This window comes from Rhinolophus sinicus, linkage group LG18, assembly GCF_036562045.2.
Source record: "Rhinolophus sinicus isolate RSC01 linkage group LG18, ASM3656204v1, whole genome shotgun sequence".
NCBI classification, from domain to species: Eukaryota; Metazoa; Chordata; class Mammalia; order Chiroptera; family Rhinolophidae; genus Rhinolophus; species Rhinolophus sinicus.
Genome location: NC_133767.1, coordinates 7,529,300 through 7,548,451, shown reverse-complemented (window position 1 = coordinate 7,548,451; position 19,152 = coordinate 7,529,300). Strand labels below are relative to the sequence as shown.

Below are 19,152 nucleotides of genomic sequence, written 5' to 3'. Positions count from 1 at the left end.
TGGATTAGAATATTGCGAAAATGTCCCTACTACCCAAAGCAATCTACAGATTCAATGTGATTCCTATAAAAATTCCAATGGCATTTTTCACAGAAATAGGAAAAAATTACCCTAGAATTTGTATGAAAGTACAAAAGACCCCAAATAGCCAAAGCAATCTTGAGGAAAAAACAAAGCTGGAGGCAATACACTTCCTGATTTCAAGCTATATTACGAAGCTATAGTAATCAAAATAGTATGGCACTGACATAATAACAGACTCACAGACCAGTGGGAGTTGGTTTGTGAGAGCCCAGACATAAACCCAGCCATGCATATAGAGAGCCCACACATAAACCTATGCATATATGGTCAACTAATTTTTGACAAAGGCAACAAGCACACACGATGGAGAAAAGATAGTCTCTTCAATAAATGGTGCTGGAAAAACTGGATTATCCACATGCAAAAGAATGAAATGACCCCTATCTTAGATCACTCACAAAAATTAACCCAAAATGGATCAAAGACTTAAATGTAAGACCTGAAACCATAAAACTACTAGAAGAAAACATGGAAAAAGATCCATGACATTGGTCTTGGCAATGATTTCTTGGATAAGACACCAAAAGCACAGGCAACAAAAGCTAAAATAAACAAGTGGGACTACGTCAAACTAAAGAGCTTCTGCACAGCAAAGGAAACCATAAATTGATAAGGCAACCTACTGAATAGGAGAAAATATTTGCAAACCATGTATCTGACAAGGGGTTACTATCCAAAATATATAAAGAACGCACACAACTCAAGAGCAAAAAGAATCAAATAACCCAGTTTAAAAATGAGCAAAGGACCTTAGACATTTTTCCAAAGAAAACATTCACATGGCCAATAAGTACATGAAGAGGTGCCCAACATCACTAATAATCAGGAAAATATAAATCAAAACCCCAATGACAGATCACCTCACACCTGTCAGACTGGCTATTATTAAAAAAGACAAGAGATAAGTGTTGGTGAGGATGTGAAGAAAAGGGAACTTTTTCATGCACTGGTACTGGGAATGTAAACGGTACAGTTGCAATGGAAAACAGTATGGAGGTTCCTTAAAGAATTAAAAATATAACTACCATGTGACCCAGTAATCTTACTCCTGGGTATACCTATGTGAATGAAATGAAATCTCTATCTTGAAGAGCTATGTGCTCTCCCACATTCACTGTAGCATTATTCACAATAGCCAAGATATGGAAACAACCTAAAAGTCCTTCAAGAAATGAATGGATAAAGACGTGGTATATAAATACAATGGAATATTATGTAGCCATAAAAAGAAGAAAATCATGCCACTTGCAACAACATGGAGAAACAGGGAAGGACAGCATTATGCTAAGTGCAATAAGCCAGACAGACAAAGGCAAATACTGTATGGTTATCACTTATACCGTGTTTCCCCGAAAATAAGACCTAGCCAGACCATCAGCTCTAATGCATCTTTTGGGGCAAAAATTAATATAAGACTAAGACCGGCTTGTATTAATGTTTGCCCCAAAAGACGCATTAGAGCTGATGGTCCGGCTAGGTCTTATTTTCGGGGAAACACAGTAGTTGGACAGCGGTGGGGAGGGCGGGAAGAATGAAAGGAAGAAAAAGCCCATTTCGTAGAAACAGAAAATAGAATGGTGGTTGCCAGGGGATGGATGGAGGGAGAAACGAACAGATGTAAGTCAAAGGGTACAAACTTTCAGTTTTAAGAATAGGTTCTGAGGATCCAATGTACAGCACGTGACTGTGTTAATAATTCAGTACTATATACTTGAAAGTTGCTGAGAGTAGATCTGAAGCATTCTTACCACACACACACACACCACACACAAAAATAAAAGCGGTAACTGTGTGAGGCGAGGGATGTGGCAATTATCTGCATCTGGGCAATCATTCCATAATGTGTATGTATATTAAAGCCTCACTTTGTACATGTTAATTATACACAATTACATATGTCATTTATTCCTCAGTAAGGTTGAGAGAAGGAAAAAAAGGCAACGATACACAGAGAACACATAAGACAGAGGCAGAGACTGGAGCGTGCATCTCTCTCTAAGCCGAGGGCTGTCAGGGATTGCTGGCAACCCCCAGAGCCAGGGGCGAGGCACTGAACAGATCCTTCTCTAGAGCCTTCCGAGGGAGCACCCTGCCAACCCCCTGATTTTACACACAGCCTCCAGAACTGTAAGAATAGATTTGTTTGTTTGAAGCCACTCCGTTTATAGTATGTGGTCCAGCAGCCGCAGGAAACTAATACACTCTTTAAATAAAGTTAGGAAGAAAAAACTAAAATTTTAAAATGTATTTGTAAGATGTAGGTATAATAAAACCATACAAAGAAAGCAGGAAGCGATGAAGACAGGATTCAAAGTGATGGGGCCCCCAGGTGGGAGATGGGACGGGCGCATCTCAGGAGTGAATGTCGGCCTTTGTTAGGGTCCTCGCTTTTTTTTTTTGATTGATGGGGTACCTGGTGTGTATTACATGATTAAAATAACTATGACATTTTTAGTAAAAGTCACACAAGGACCAAAGAAGAGAACACGTCACGATCTGGATTACCATCTGCCCACCAGTCTGTGTTCACTAAGAAATTACTTAAAAACAAAAATAAAAGCGACCCCTGCCCAGTGCTGGCTCATTGTCTGCCTGCTTCCACATCTGTGAGCTTCTCTGGTGTCAGGACAAGGCTGCATCCATCCCAGGGCCTGGCACACCTGTCAGAGAGGACCTCCATACCTCTACCCTCCATGTTCCCACACCTCTTACCTTACTCTCTCTTTTTCTGTAGCACATACACTGTCTGACATGCCATATACTGTACTTGTTTCTGTGTTTATCGTCTTTCTTCCCTCAGGAGAATGTAAAGCCCGTGAGGGCTGTTTGGCCTGTCTGGCTCATGGCTGTCTCTCTCCAGCAACTAGCACAGTGCTTGGCACATAGTAGGTGCTCAATAAAGATTGGCTGAATGAGTAACTGAGTGAAATGATTAACGGCTCCAGTGCTTGTATGTGCGCTGCAGATGGAAACGTGGGGCAGGCTGGGGAAGGGGAGCACATCAGGCTGAGCATGCCGACCCTCCCTTAGTCTGCTCATCACACTGACACCACAGACCCCAGGAATACAGACCAGGGCAGACCCAGGCCCCACTCAACCCAGCACAACCCAGATAGACTTTTCTAGCAGACACAGAACCTGTGGGATGTCTCTGTCTCTGGGATGGGGGCTCTGCTGGGCCCTGTTTGAGAGGACTGTGGGGGGCCTGGGCTGCCAGCGGCCCTCGGATTCACCTCCAGCAGGTGACCCACTTCAGCCATTCAGCCATCCACCTGCCACTGTTCCACTGCTTCCATCTCCTCACACCACCGCTAGTCACTTCCGTTAGGCTTAGCTTTAAGTTAACTATTTTTCTCCCTAAATGAATGGATTTTAAAAGGACTGGATATGTCACTATCATAAATGGAAGAGCCATACCTGTGCCCCAAAATAGAAGGTAACTGTAAACATAAACACGCAGAAAACAACACGTTATTAAATTCTGGCACAAGAGTGCAGATTGCTCAAGACTGAGCCTGAGGTCTGTACCTCCTGGTTATATAAGGTAAGCCAGTGCTGGAGCGATGTTTAAGCCACTTAACAGAAGTGAGGCTTTCTCCCCTTGAACAAGAATTGCTGTGTGATTCACTGCCGCCTGACTCCCTCTCTGTGTCCCACCTATCCTCACCCTGCAGAACTCACCATTGGGTCCCCTCTCAGCTTTTAGGGAACTCTCCTCGGGCCAAGCAATTTTCATTTCATTTCTAGGCCTGGAATCCTTATGTGGATGCCCTGGGAGCAGTGCCTGCGCAGCCTGGTGGCTGTGGGCTAGGCAGGGAGGCAAAGCTGGAGGGAGTCTCCCCTGGGGCTGGCTGAGACCTCGCTACTCCCCAGCAAGCCCCTCCCTTGTCCCAACCCCTCAGGCAAATGGAAGCAGGCACAGGGCCAGGCTGGCACAGGGCTCAGCTGGGCCTCAGCAAGTCCCAGGGAGTCAGGGTGAGCTCATCTCTTGCCCTTAGTTATCCTCCTGGCTAATGAGCAACTGAGAACCTCCCTGCCATTGACAGAGAGCCCCACCCCACCCCCTGGGATACTGGGGGCAGGAAGGTTCTAAGAGGCCAAATGACACCATGGAGGGAGGTGGTAGAGTCTCAAGAGAGGAAATGAGCTTGGGGAGGGGAGCTCTACTTCCTGCCTCCTCTTTGTAGAGGGAGAAAGCTGGGGCTGGCGCAGGCACTTAGGGTCGGTTAGGTTTAGGACTCTGTAGCCTACTGTGTGGGCTGGGTGCTCAGCCTCTGTGTAACCTTTAGCAAGGCCCCTCGCGGCTCAGAGTGTGTCTGCAACCATCAGTACCACCTGGGAGCTTGTGGGAAACGCAGAATTTCACACCTAGACCTATTTAGCCAGAATCTGCATTTTTAATAAGACCCCCCAAGTGATTTCTGTGCATATGTGCCACTCTGTGCCTCAGTTTCCCCACCTGTAAAATGGGGATTAAAATGAGTTTATATACATGTGGTGCTTTGAACAATGTTTGCTATTATTATTCATTGTTATTGTTATTATTGACGCAACTCAGTCTGGGCAAGGTGATGGCTGGGCCCAGATGGGCTACTCTCAGCCCTCCACCTCTCAGCACCCCAAGAGGCAGGTTACATGAGACCCACATGAAGAAGAAAAGCCTGAATCTCAGAGAGGTGCAGTAACTTGATTAGTTCTAAATGGGAAAGCCCAAGTTCACTCCCACACCTGTCCAACCCTATTACTAATGTGAACACTGAATGGGTGGGATTGCTGAGTCTGCACCAAGCACTTGAGGTGCTTACAACCACCCTGTGAGGTCGAACTTACTGTTACCCCCATTTTTCAGATGAGGAAACTGAGGCACAGAGCAGTTAGGCAGCGTTTCCAAAGCTACTCAGCAGGAAAGGCTAGATTTGGACCCGGCAGTGTCACTCTCAAATTCTATGCCACGCTACATTCCACTTCACCATTTTTTTTCTCCCAGAATCTTTTCCCCAAAAGTGTCCCTGCCTCCTCTGTCACTGCTTTGCCAGCTCTGGCTCTGGGGCTCCAAGCCTGCCCCTCCCACATCCTCACCACTAATGAAGTCTTTGCCAACTTGAGGCTGGAACCACAGCGGCCACTGGAACTGGCTTTGTGGGAAAAACCTGCTTCCTTCCCCTCTGGGCTCCCAGGTGTGGCTGACGAGACCAGAGCCTTTGACAGCAGTGCTGGGCAGACTGGGGAGCAGGAGCTGTTTGAGACGCCTGGCTCTGGCCCCCTGGGGTAGTTGGCCTGGAGCTGGGCTTCCCTCTGCCTCTCTGTTCCCCGTTCCTGCTCAACCCCCAGTTCACCATCTGGGCCTGGCCTCTTGGCAAGGATGCAGCTGAGCCAGGCCTAGAGCTCTGCACTTTAATCATTCATTCATTCAGCATACATGTATTCAGCACCTAGTGGGTGCCTGGTACTCTTCTGCAGACATGGCAATGAATAAAAGTGACCTAGCCCTGGGGAAGAGACAGACCAAAAATTAATCATATATCCTCAAAAAATGTACAATTTCATAATGCAAAGGGAACTGACCATAGGTGGATATCAGGGAGGGGGTCTCCCGATGGACATTTAAGCCAAGGTATGAAAGATAAAGTGGAAGAACGTTTCAGCTGGAGGACGAAGCCCCGGAAAAGGCCCAGAGGTGGGAAACAGCTCGATGCATCTAAAGCAGGAAAAAGATGAGCCTTGTGAGCACCGCCTCCTAGAGGGTCTGCTTGAGGCTACGAGTGATGTTTGCAGCTGACAAGTCCCCCAGCTGACAGAATCATGGGCTTCATCTGCCCCCTCTAGTCTTCCAAGCCAGAGGAGGTGTCCCAGGGGACTTGGGCCACAGAGGCCATGATGGACCCACCCTCGCCCTATTTTGGGTCCCCAGCTGGCCACCAAGTGGGGCGTCCTCTCACTGGACTGCCTTCTTGTGTAAATAAATGGAAATTACTGCACTATGAGGCCACTTGTTCCCAGGCCTGGCCTCCAATCCTGCCAGCTGTGGTACCTCAGCTCTGTGGAGCCTCAGGTTCCTCATCTGTAAAATGGGATAGTTCCTGCTTTCTGGGTCGTTTTGATAAAATGTGTTCAGCGGTCAGTACAGGGCAGGCACTTGGTGGGGGCCTAATCACAGGGTTATTACGTTAATCATGAGTATAAGCGGCCAAGGGGCTGCAAATTCCCGGAAGCCTCAGCCCACAGCAGAATCAGAGCTCCATGAGGGAGGGGGTCTTGTTTGTCTCCTTCTCGGAGACCGTGTACCAGGGACATGGTCGGTGTTCCATACATGTTGAATAAATGAATGATGCTGAATACATGAACTAACGAACAAGTGAATGACCAGTTTCACCCCCGGCCCCACCCCAAGCAAGGACAATCAGCTCAGGAATGTCCTGCCTCTCCGGCCCCTGCCCGGGATTCCATCGCTCCCCGCTTCGGAGCAACACTCTTACCTGCTGTGCGCCTCAGTTTCCCCCTCTGTAAGGGAGGGGGGTGGGTGGCTAAGGGCAGCCTCCGAGGATGGAGGGAGGGCTCCCGGCCCAGGGCCGGTGCCCCCAGGTGCCCAACCCGCGAGCACCGAGGCCAAAGGCGACCCCTGCCTTCTTTCTGCCAGCTGCACGCAGTACCCGCCCATCCTGAGCCGCTTCGGCCCCTTGCGCACGTGACCCCGCCCCGCCCTGCCGTCCCAGCGCGAGCTCCTATTGGACGAGCCAGGCGGGGCCCGCCCCCGTCCGGGGAGGCGCTGGATATGCCCCTCCCGCCGCAGAGCGGTGGTCCTGCGTCCGGACTGTGCGCGGCAGCCGGACCCGGCTGGAGGGCGGGCGGACCGGGCCCGTGGGGCTGCTGCTGGGCGATCCCGCCGGGCTGCGGGCGGCGCCATGGTGAGCGGGGCCGGGCGGGCTCGGTGCTTGGTTGGGGCGGGGGCTTGCAGGAGGGGAAGGGACAGCCCAGGATAGGGTGGGGACGCGTGCGGGGCGGCTCGGCGGCGGGCGGGGGGGCGGGGGTCCCCACGCGGGGGAGGGGCAGCCCGGGCGGGGAGGGTCTGTTCCGGGGGGCCACGCCCGCGGGCGGGGGTTCTTTGTCCGCTGCGCGTCGGCGAGATCCGGACAAAGGAGACGGCGGGGGGCGGCGGCCGCTTTGTGGGAAGCGGGTGTCTCCCCCCCCTTACTTGCACCCCACCGTCGCCTGCAGTTCCGCGTCCTGGGCCGGCCGCCGGGCTCCTCCGGACACTTCTCGGTTTTTAAAAACAACGGTGGAGGCGGGTGTCCTGGCAGCCCTCAGGGTAGTCAGGGGGGCTCCGGGGGTGGGGGGTGGGGATGGGGTCTGGCGACGTCTGGCGCGCATTTGGCAGGTGGGGAAACCAAGGACGGGCCGCAGCATTTGGTGCCGGGTTCCGTCGGCGGTGACTGCGCGGCGTGGGCATGACTGGGTCTCGTGGTCCCCCGTCTCCCCCACCCCAGTCAGGCAGACTGGAGTTGTCTCTCCAGCTGTCGTTCCCCCTCCAGCTGTCACCCCCTGGGCTAAGCCCTTCCTCCCTCCAGCCTAGCATAGCTCCTTGGTAGAATAGGGGGACGACAGCGTCGCTTGGCAGGGTTAAATGAGAGGGTGCGTGGAGCGCGCCTGGCACCTAGCCTGCACGTCGCCCGCGCTCAGCACACGGGAGCTGCTTGGATGCCTGTCATCCCTGTGTCCCTCTTCAGGCCCATCACCCCTCCTGCCCGGTCACCCAGCCTGCCCTGGGGTGAGGAGGGGAGGCAGACTGGAATGAACCTGTCCCTTGACCCTTTAGACACGGGAGTGAGGAGGTGGGTGTCAAGAATATCACCCTAGCATCCGGGTTGAAATCCTGGATTCTGGATGCAGGCTGGCTGGATTTGAATTTCTGCACGGCTACTTTTGAGCTGTGTGACCTTGGGCAATTGACTTAACTTTTCTGACCCCCAGAGTCTTTATCTGCAAAGTGGGCATAGTAGTAATAACTCAACTCGACGGTTGTTTTGAGGCTGAAAGGAGATGATCTGTTTGAAGTGTTCAGCTCAGTGACACATAGTAATCATCGCCAACTTTTGTCAGGCGTCTACTATTATTACCAAACTTGTGTGGCCAAGTGGGCTGACCCTGGGAAAGCCTGTCAGAATCACCAGTGACTGATTCACGGGATGCAGGGGGGGGGGGCACAGAAGACAGGGTCTGACCTTGGGGCAGTCCCCTGGCTCTGCCTGAGCCAGCTTCCTCTTCTGCACAGGGGAACCTAGGGGGTTCTGGTGAGAGTTTCCTCTTCAGGAGAACGGGGTGTAATGGGTGGGGGCGGAGGATGAGATGATAGGTCCGCAGAGCAGGGCACAGCCCTGTAATTGTTAGTTTCCCATGGGCACCCCAGCTGTTCTTGGTCCTGGCTTTTGGAGGGCAGGGGCCTCGTGTGATGCATCCTTGGGTCCCAGGGCCCGCTGGAGCCTGGCACACAGGAGACGGTCCACCTGCACCCTGGCTGTGCCCAGCAGTGCCCCGTCCTCCCTATCATCCTATGTTCCTAATTAGAAACCGGGCAGGAAATGTTTCTGGTTTGTGAACTGGGGTCCGCTGAAGAGAAAGGGCCTGGTTTGTTGGCACAGCGGATAACTTTATTGGGGGAGAAGCCATGGCTTAACCCCTGGGGGCAGTGCTGGAAGCCCTGGGTGCGGGGTGGCCTCCTGTAAGCAGGGCAGCCCCAGAAGGTGGAGGCTGCAGGGCGGGGGCAGCGAGCTGGTGTCCAGCTGGGCTGGGTGACACTCGTGATATGCCCAGAAGTAAGAAGGCCGCATCATGTCCCTGAGGAAGGGACTATTTGTAACATTGGGCCTGGACCAGACTCTGTACCCTCCTGGAGCCAGGTCCTTGGGGAAAAGAGATCTGAAAGGCTCCCTGTCCTCTCTGTGGCACCCAGGAAAGCCTGATGTCATGCTAACCAGTAGCGCAGTGGCCCTTCCATGTTCACATTTCTTAGCACTTGCATCCTCCCCACAGCCTGGTGGCTGAGGTCAGGGCCTCGTTCCCATTTGCACACTGAGAAACAGACCATGAGCATTGGCTTGCTTAGCTGGGACAAAACAGCTCACACTAGCAAGTGGAGGGGGGGGGGCAAAGGAGGGGCTTGAATCTACTCTGCTACTGGCTGTGGCCCCACTGGGCCTGGAGTATGGGCAGTGACCTGTGGAGTGGGGTTAAGGCTTCGTTTTGGGGTCCCTTGAAGAAGCAGGTATAACAAACCCCCCCTTGCATTGGGGCAGACCTAAGCTGTGGGTCTCTGTGGGATAGCAGGATAATATTAATATTATCGCAGGATAATAGGAGATGCCTGCCCTCAGCCCTGCTGGTGGCTGAGGCGGGGGCTGTCTTTTTGAACTCACTGGTAAGCAGAGGGGGCAGCAGGTAGGGAGCTTGGAGTGGCCTCTGCAGACTGATGAGGCTGGGCTTTACAGCCTGTTTTTCCAGGAGCAGTGGATGAGATCCTGGCTGAGGAAGGTGGGGACCGAGGACCCACAAGGCAGGAGAGTGGAGGGAGGGTGACAGATTGGCCCTGTATGTTTCGGGGGATCCAAATGGCCTTGGGCTTCCAATGCCAGCCTTTGTCCTGACTGAGGGAGCTGGCAAGGAGATGCTACAGAGGTTGGGGGGGCGGGGCGGATTTTGGTCCATCACCAACCCCTCGAGTGCCCACAGACCGCAGGCCCCTAGCCGTGCTCTGATCCCCAGGCTGGCCTTGGCCCTGTGCACTTGGAAGACCCCTCCCTTTGCTCTGCTGGGCCTTACTTCTGGGGTCCTGCTTTCTAGCTATCCACTCTTGGGCAGTCCAAATGCTCTGTGCCTCAGTTTCCTCATCTGTAAAATGGGGGAAATGGTGAGTAGTAGTAGCTGCAGGGTTTTGGGAGGATTAAATGATTGTATGGAATAAATGTTAACTCCTCTGATGATTGTTCTGAGGGGGGTCAGGTTTCCCAGGTCCCGACCTGAGCATCTACTCCACCCAAGTTGTGGCCGTCCCTGTCCCACCTAGGGGCTTTCCTGGATTACGGTGAGGTGTCAGCTGACTTGCAGAAGACACCTGACTCAGAGGGGCAGGGGGTGGAGAATAGGGGAGGCCCCGGGAGAGGCGAAGCTAGCAGGCCAAGGGGGTGCAGGGAGAACCGGCTGGCTGCCTCCTGCTTCAGGGTTCCTCTGGGCTCTGCTTCTCAGAGGCCTCCTCCCCTGCCCAAAGCTCAGCACTTGAGGAGACAGCTGCCCTTCTGTGGGCTCAGGCCTGCCCGGGACCCACCTGCACATGTTGCTCCCACCCCCGCACTCAGGCTGCAGCCTGTCCTGAAGCTCCGCAGGCTGCTGGCTTCCTTGAGTCTGTTGGGACAGGCCTGGGGACCCATGCACAGGGTCCCGGGTGTGGCTTTGGAGTGAGGGAGCTGGCTCAGGGGTGGGGCCCGCCCACCGCGATTCCCATGACAGCAGTGTCTCCTGTAACTCATCATTGCATCCCCAGGCGTGGAGCACTCAGCAGACATTTATTAGCTCCTGCTAATAGGATAATAGCACTGGGGATCCCACAGTGGGCAAGACGGTCCGTGCCCTCCTCTTTCTGGCTCAGAGTCCACTGCGGGACGGAGACAGCAGTCAGGGAAATGCATTCCCTGACCCACGAGGATTTCAGGTAGCAGAGTGTGCCAGGAAATAGATTGAAGTAGTATGAGGTGATTTCAGGTGTGGGATGGAGGGGCATCTGAAGCCAGGGTGGTCTGGGAAAGTCCCCCCAAATAGGAAGAGCCAGACGTGGGACAATCAGGGAAGAAAGAATATCTGAGGCAGAAGGAACAGAAAGTCCAGAGGCCTTGGCTGGGAGGGTGGGTGGAGGGTGTGCAGAAGCTCCAGGAAGGCAAGGAGTTTAGATTCTCTGCTGATGCCGGAGAGGATTCTGAGCAGGGGATGACGTGATCAGATTTTCTTCAAGATCGGTTCTCAGGGAACACTTGCTGAGTGAATGAAGGAACAAACAAATGCACTCAGGGGAGGGCCAGGGACCCCAGGCTAGAGGTGACTGTGGCCTGGGCACCTGGCTCTGTGCTCAGGGGTGAGAGGCCCAGACTGGCTGTGCCTATTCCTGGCCTGGGGCCGGGGCACAGACAGGGTTTTGAGGTCACCAGGCCTCTCAGTCCCTTTGAACAGGGGCTGCCACTGCCTCAGTGTCCTCATTACTCCGGGGACTCCTAGGGTCACCCTTCCCAGGTCTTGCTGCCATTGTTGGATTTCCTACTTCCTGCTCCCAAACCACCCCCACTCCCCACACACACATATACTTCTCCTTCCGAATTCATAGTGACGTGACTTCCTGTCCAGGATTGCACTGTGGAGGACAGGCACCCCCGCAGGCGCTGGACACAGGAGGTCGAGTGGAGGTGCGGGGGGAGGGATGAGGCAGGTTTCCGTAGCAGGTAGAGAAACTGGAGGTTGGGACAGGTTCACCCAGCTGCAGCTGGCAGGTTGTTGGGGGGTCGGGTCACCTGAGAGGACAAGCCGAGTAGGGTTGACAGAGCAGATAGCAGCCCTGATGGTGGCAGGACAGAAGCCAGGATGACCTGTGCCCTTGGGGCCACAGAGGTGTGCAGGACCGCTGATGGAGCACACAGACTGATGGAGGCGGTAGGTGCTGACCAGATGGCTGTGCTACAGAAGCAGGGCTGCAGATGGGGGCTGATGCCCTGGAGGGAGCGAGCGAGGGCAGTCTTCACAGAGACCCTCCTGGACTGCAAGGTCCGGAGGCTTCCCGCCTGGGCTGGAGTTACAAGGTCGGGGTTTCTCAGCCCCACGCCACTGACCTTGGTTGGGGATGGGCGGTGCTGTGCCACACACTGTGGGCTCTTGAGCTGCATCTTGTCGATTTGGTAGCACCCCCACCACTAGTGTGACAACCAAAAGTGTCTCCAGACATTGCCAAATGTCTCCTAGGGTGCACAGTTGCCCCGAGCTGAGAACCACTGAACAAGGGAAAGGGGGACCAGCCTGGGCAGCGGTCTTGTAGGTCACTGTAAGGACTCACTCTGGGCCTTTCCGCTGGGTGAGGGGCACTGGCTGCAGTGGGCCCGCATGGCAGACCAGGGAGCCTGCTGAGTGATGGCTGCCGCTTGACCCTGGAATTGGTAAGAAGGGGCTTCCAGCGATATGATCCCCCTCCTGCTCCGACCCTCTGTAAACATGGGCACGGTGGCAGGTGGATCTCGGGGGTCTGCAGAGTTTTCCCAAGGCCTGATGCCTGGACAGACTCGGGGGCATTGACCTTCAGATAGTACTGGCCTGGGGTGAGGGGGAGACTTCCTGCTGTGGATGAGAAGCATTGCTAATTAAGGCTGTTACTGCTCAAGGACGGCGGGTTCCATCCTGTTGGGAGGGAAAACTTGCTCCTTCCAAGGCCGTCTACCTGCCTTGATGTGAGTTCTCAAAACAGTGAATTCAGACAGCTCACGCTTACTGAGCGCTGAACTTGTGTCGAAGTCGTCGTGGGCTTTTCCACGCCCTCATAACCACCTGCGTGTTCCTGTTACTTGCTCTGCACAGCGAGGCCGGAGACACAGTGCAGGGTCTTGGGACCAGGGGAGCCTCTAGCTTCAGACCCTCCCACCCCAGCCAGCCTGGTGTCATTGGCCTCAGTGAGAGCCTGGGGTTTTTTGTATCTTCTGTGCTCCCCAAAGCTGTGCTCCCCTTTGCCCCCCACCAGCCCCACTGACAGGCAGATTCTGAGGCTCAGCAAGGCAGAGGGAATTGTCTGAGGTTAGGAGGCTGGGAGGTGGTGGTTCAGCATGTACACCCCCTCCCCGCCCCCACCCAAACCAGCTCCAGCCAGCGGTGCCCTCAGCTCCGTGCACCTGCCTGCAGAGCCTTCGTAGGTGCTGTTCCCCAGGGCTGGCTCTTCCTGTACATCTTAGCATCAGCATCGCCTCCCTGAGTGCCTCCTACCCCACCCAGTTCAGCGTAGCGGCCCCTGGTCCCCTAGGTTCCCCGCATTTGTAGTGACAGGCATTTGGTGTACTGACCCATTTGCGGTGTGGCTCCTGCACCAGATGCTGTGCTCCTGGAGGGCAGGGCCAGTCTGTCCCGAGTGCCTCCATCTCCTGGGACTCTGCTGCCTTGCTTTCCTCTCAGGTGGTGTGGTGAACCAGGGCTCTTCCTAGGCGGCTGCAGTTCCCCTGTGGGCAAAGGCTGTCGCCTGCTGCACCCTCTCACAGGTGTTCCGGCAGACTTGGTTGAGTTGCGTACATTGCCTCTTTGTGAGAGGAGCTGATGTCACTTCCTGCTGTTGAATCCCTCATCTCTGGCCATCATGAGGCACTGGCTCCTTCCAGTCCGAGTGGTGCTGGGCTTCCAGAACATTCACCTTAAACACACCCTCTTTTGAGCCTCTGCTGCAGTGGGGTCACAGGTCACGGGTGTCCCTGTCCCCTGCATCTCAGGCTCTATGGCTGCCTGTCTGGTAGCAGAAGCACTGATGGTGGTGCGTGGAGGCGGGCTTGGTGAGTAGGAGAAGGCTGGTAACACACGAGCAAAGAAACAGCGAAAGCCAGTCTGTGTTTTCACCAGGACTAGGATGGGACGGTCGGGCTTCAGAACCAATTAAAAACAGAGACTGGAAGAGCCAGCGAGAGCGTGTGCGCGGTCAGGGTGGCTGCCGAGTCCCCAGTGGAGCCTAATGTCACTTTGTCTTGCAGGGCTCTCGTGTCCAGGCTGAGTTCCAGCCTTGCTGAGCCGGCCACCCCCAAGAGCTTCCTGCCACGGAAGCCGCCCCAGCGCTGAGCATGTCTATCATGGACCACAGCCCCACCACCGGTGTGGTCACCGTCATCGTCATTCTCATCGCCATCGCCGCCCTGGGGGCCTTGATCCTGGGCTGCTGGTGCTACCTGCGGCTGCAGCGCATCAGCCAGTCGGAAGACGAGGAGAGCATCGTGGGGGATGGCGAGACCAAGGAGCCCTTCCTGCTGGTGCAGTACTCAGCCAAGGGACCGTGCGTGGAGAGGAAGGCCAAACTGACCCCCAACGGCCCGGAAGTGCACGGCTGAACGGGGTGCAGAGGCTCCTGGGCCTGTGTACAGCCCGCCGAGAGGCATGGGCAGGGGAACCACAGACATGCAGCCGTTTCAGAGGAGGGGTTGACACTTGCTGGCATGGCCTCGCCGGGCTTCGTCATCGCATGCACTGACTCCCAGGGTCCCGGCTGCCCCGAGCCAGGAGTCGGTGGCCCTGGCCATTCCCTCAGTCTCCTGGTGGGGCTGCCCATTGCAGGCAGTGGGCAGGCCTGACCTTGCGGGGGCTCACAGCCCCACAGCGCTTTTGTTACTTGAATGTTTAGCTGAGCCTGTTTTTAATGGAGCTACTACTGTAATGCGTGAACTCACAAACCTGTGAACTGTAAATAGGCCCCAGAAGCACGTGCTTAAGCCTTTTTTGCTGATTTTTAAAAATATCAGATAGCGCACATGGGACGGACCGTACCGATGATGAGCTGAGTCCAGGCCATGGGGGAGGGTCTTAGACATGTAAGGCCCAAGTTGCACTTGGCAGGGGCCTCTAATATATACGTGTGTGTATGTAGAGGATGTGACATGTCAGTTTTAAGTTTCGGGGCTGACCTGTTGGGGTGCTTTGGTGATTTCTGCTTGGTTAACAATGGATAGAAGAACCACGCCCCTCTTTCTCTAGGTAGGTTTGGTCTTTAAATACCAGTTCCTGTTGATAGTGGAGTTATTGCAAGGAAGCTACTGCAGCTGCGTGGGAGCCAGTGAAGGACGAGTCAGGGCACGCGTCCCGAGGGCTGCCAGGCGTCCTAGTGGCAGAGCAGTTTCTTGTCCCTTTGGTCTCGAGCATGCTGAGCACTCCCCGTCCCCAGCCCACCCAGCATTACTTAGCAGGCTACCTTTATCTGAAACCCAACTGGCCCGGTTAAGAGAAAATTGTGGTTTTTGTTTGTTGTATTTAATATATTCTGCACTGGAGGGGAGGGGTTGGGGACTTTGAAGTTCCCCCCACACCTTCCCTTTTCACAAATCAGCTTCCTGTTCATTCCCATCCACCTGCTGGGTACTAGGTTTCACTTTCTTCAGTGGGTCACCTAGGAGAGTCCCCTGACCCACTATAAGAGTGCTGAGTGGTGGAAGGAAGGTCATTTCTTGTGTGCATGTGCCCACAGAAGCCCCCTGATGGCATGTGCTTAGTGGGTACCTGGGGGAGGGGTGGGGGGAGAGTGTTTGAGGTTCAGAACTTGGTTTTCAAAAACATGAGGCGTTGGTGGCTCTTGGCGGGGCCCGCGCCCCCAGCCTGCACTCCAAGGTGTCCCTTGTGCATACTTCACTGAACTCGCTTAGATTTTTAATCCCACCACTGTAAGCACATTCGAAACTATCATGATTCAACTCTGACTTGTGTCAGCGCCCTTGGTCATGAGCTGGAGGCCAGCCCTGGCTTCACCTGGGACTTGAGGGGCCTCCCAGCACAATGGACAGGGAGCTCCCAGGGGGCCCTCAGCCGTGCCAGCCACCTCCACCCCCAACCCCATCAGAGCCCTGGCCTCCTGGTCAGGCTGAAGGCAGCTCCTATGGCCTCATTCAGGTCTCCTCTGAAAAGCATGTTGAACTAATCTATTTTCTAGAACACCAAGGAGGGAGCTTAGAGAACATTTATTGTAGCAGCATATGCCTACATTGGGGGTCAAACATGAAGTAACTTGGCAGGGAAGGGTAGCTAGTTAAGAAATTTGAACTGAAGACAAGAGGAAATGTCTTTGGCCCCTAACTGGGCGTGGCCAAGCCTAAGAGTTGGACTGGAGACCAGCAGAGGCCCTGCAGGCCAGGAAGCGGGGACAGAAGCTCCAAAGGTGCCAACCTGAAGATCAGGGAGAAGGTTTGCTTTCTAATGAAGGGTGCGCAAGAAAAATGTGGAAGGTGTGGGGGTGTCTGATCCATTCCCCTCGCATTCTAGCACTTCCAAGCTTTCTACCTCTACTTTCCAGAGCCTGACCTTGAAAATGACCATCCCTTGACCGTCAGACTTGCCCTGAGGTTTTTACCGTGCCAGTGAAGTTTTGGGTTTGAATTGAAACATCACTTTCTCCTTAGTTTCACTCCTGGAAGTTCTTGCTCTCACTCCCAGGCTGCCATTGACAACATCTCTGCAGCTTGAATGCATCCCATCAGCGTGGTGGCAGTGCCGGGTGAGGGTCGCAGGCACAGTGGGGCACTCGTGGGGGTGTCTGAGGAAAGTGCAAGTGCCTGGAGAACTGGTGACCAGCCACATAATAGCTCTCACTGTTCTTATTTATCAATAGCTACTTTTTTTTAGCATAGACACCAGAGCCACACACTCAACTGGCTTAGTAAGTTATGACCTCTCACTGAATTCTTTCTGAATAGCCCACTGTTGCGTTCAAGTTTTCTGACTCGTCAGTCAAGAAATGGACCTTTCATCCTGCATGTCATCACAGAAGCAACAGGAGGAGAATGGAGAGGGAACTCTGACACTGAGCCACTAACACATGGACTAATTTTTCAGACAAATCTTCAATTGGACTGTGCTACTGTTCCTGTCTCAAAGCTACCAAGTTTGTGCAATAAGTGGGAGGGATGTCATCCCTGTTCAATAAAAGTTGAATGACATTCAAATTGATTTTCTAGACCACTGAGAAAATCTTTATTTACAATAAATTTCAATAAAATTTGCATAAATATATTCCCAATGTACAGTTTTCACCTCTGATTTCTTCATATCAGTCTAAAAGTTAGTCTGTTCTATTCTCACTTCTCCTTTCGGACACCAGTGGGGAGCTGACGTTGGCAGGCGGAGGGGCGCTGCCAGGTAACTGGGGGGCCCCTGAGGGCTCGGGGTGGTCAGAGGGTGCCTCCTCCCGGGGAGTGAGGTTTTCGGCTCCGACCTTGCCCTCTAGCTTCCGCTCCATGGTTGCCAAGAGGACCTTGAGCCATGCGTTCTCGGTGAGCAGGTTTTCCGAGGCATCGGCCAGCTCCTGGAGCTTGTGGGCCACCTGTTCCAGCTCCCGGGTCTTCTGCTCATACAGGGCCTGCAGCTGCTCGCTGTGCAGCTGGAGCAGGCGGTGCTGCTGCTCCAGGCTCCGCTGCTGCCGCCGCAGCCGGTGCTCGTCCCTGCGCGCACTGGAGAGCCGGGCCTCCACCTGCACCTGCGCTCGCTGCAGGGCGCTGATCTCCGCCCTCAGCTTCTGGATCTCTCTCTCCAAATGGGAGATGTGCCCCTGCTGTAAGGCTGCCCCGCTCTGAAGACACTCTTTGGGAGGAGGGTTACCCAAGTCCTGGGGGACAGGAGCAGGGTCTGAGTGATGCAAAATGAACCTCAGCAGGTTTGGAAGGGTGATGGGAAGGTCTTCGGGGTATTTCACACTTAGGTCCTTTCTGGAGAGAAAGGGAAAGGAGTCAAAGATGAGAGTTACACCAACATGTTTAGTCCAAAACCTGACTGCTACCAAAAGTCAGGTTTTATTTCCTACGAAAGTCATTCCTTACTACGAAAGATTTTTCCTTACTGAAGTCAGCAAGGAAAATGTTATCCGGGCAGAAAATGTTCTGCAAATCGGAGGATGTCCCGCATGCTCGTTCTGTAATTAAGGTGGCTTATCTCAAACCTGTATCTGTTCCTGAGGACAAAGAGCTCAGTTTCTATTCACAACCTTCCAAGAAAGACAAGAGCTTCCAGGCCCGAACCTAAACCAGTGATGCAGGGCGCTGGGAGCCTGGGCAGAGCGGCCTCGGTGTGCTCTGGGAGCCGACTGGTGTGTCAGGAAGGGGGTCCTGGAGCAGGGCTGTCACCCACGTCACTTGTGGCCATCAACAGTGCTTGGTGAACCAGAGAAGACCTGAAACAACCTGGCTTCTTCAGCAGCCATTTACTCCACCTAAAGCAGCAGATCTTAACTGCGGGGCGACTGTGCCCCCCAGGGGACATTTGGCAACATCTGGAGACATTTTTAGCTGCCATGATGGGAGGTGTTACTGGAGCCCCGACCCCTGACAGAGAGACCGACCCAGGGACTCTGAGGAATTGAGGCTGCCTGGCCTCAAGAGCAAAGGATAAGGAAGGAGGGGGACAGATGAAGCGTGTTTGCCCCAAAGCTTCACTGCAAGTCCTGATGTAGAACATTCCTTTTTAGAATTTGTCATTTAATTGTCTGACAACCAAAATTTCTACATTTCCCTGTGTATACATAAGCCGATGGCAATACATCAAAACAAGCAGCTTTATGCATGAGGTGGGCAGACAACGGTTACTGTCCCTTCAAGTATTAGAGCCATGGAGGTTAAAAGCAGGGCCTCAGGAGGCCGCCTGGGTGGGGTGAGCTCACAGGGCTGCTGCTCACGTCATGAGCTCCTGGACAAGTGACCTCTGCGTCCCTGCACTGCCTCGTCTGTACAGGGGTAACAAGAGCATCCTCTCCCTCACAGGACTGCTGTTAAGGATTACACGAGATACCCGGGTGCTCAGTGAATGTCAGCTTAAAAAAAAAATCACATGGTTTCTGAAAAAAAAAAAAAAAAAAAAAAAAAACAGCCAGAAACCACTCACTAAAAGTTTGTATGCCCAGGGCCAGCCCGGTGGCTCAGGTGGCTCCGTGCTCCTAACTCCGAAGGCTGCTGGTTCGATTCCCACATGGGCCAGTGGGCTCTCAACCACAAGGTTGCCGGTTCAACTCCAGTTCCGCAAGGGATGGTGGGCTCCGCCCCCTGCAACTAAGATTGAATATGGCACCTTGAGCTGAGCTGCCACTGAGCTCCCGGATGGCTCAGTTGGTTGGAGTACGCCCTCTCAACCACAAGGTTGCCGGTTTCGACTCCCCCAAGGGATGGTGGGCTGTACCCTCTGCAACTAGCAACGGCAACTGGACCTGGAGCTGAGCTGCGCCCTCCACAACTAAGACTGAAAGGACAACAACTTGACTTGGAAAAAAAAAAAAAGTCCTGGAAGTACATACACACTGTTCCCCAATAAAGTTCTGTTCCCCTTCCCCAATAAAAT

General features: G+C 53.8%; 3 protein-coding genes across 5 annotated transcripts in view; 1 reads left to right on the top strand and 2 right to left on the bottom strand.

Annotated features, from left to right (window-relative positions):
• Positions 1 to 6,756, bottom strand: part of LITAF (lipopolysaccharide induced TNF factor) — a 93,354-nt gene extending 86,598 nt beyond the window's left edge. Inside the window, exon 1 of one of the 2 annotated variants that reach the window (XM_074322863.1) lies at positions 6,561 to 6,756. The gene's annotated coding sequence lies outside the window, so the exon portion shown is untranslated. The remainder of the gene's footprint in view (positions 1 to 6,560) is intronic. The other variant, XM_074322864.1, reaches the window with a different exon arrangement.
• Positions 6,757 to 6,836: 80 nt separating this feature from the next.
• Positions 6,837 to 16,849, top strand: SNN (stannin). The gene is made up of 2 exons (XM_074322866.1): positions 6,837 to 6,989; positions 13,830 to 16,849. Exon 2 carries the CDS (start codon positions 13,917 to 13,919, stop codon positions 14,178 to 14,180), a length of 264 nt encoding a protein of 87 aa, XP_074178967.1. The 5' UTR covers positions 6,837 to 6,989; positions 13,830 to 13,916; the 3' UTR covers positions 14,181 to 16,849.
• The window catches only part of TXNDC11 (thioredoxin domain containing 11), a 62,113-nt gene continuing 59,736 nt past the window's right edge, over positions 16,776 to 19,152 (bottom strand). For both annotated transcript variants that reach the window (XM_019715146.2, XM_074322861.1), the window contains one exon: positions 16,776 to 17,534. In XM_019715146.2, coding sequence (XP_019570705.2) covers positions 16,892 to 17,534 — 643 coding nt within the window. In that variant the 3' untranslated portion in view covers positions 16,776 to 16,891. The remainder of the gene's footprint in view (positions 17,535 to 19,152) is intronic.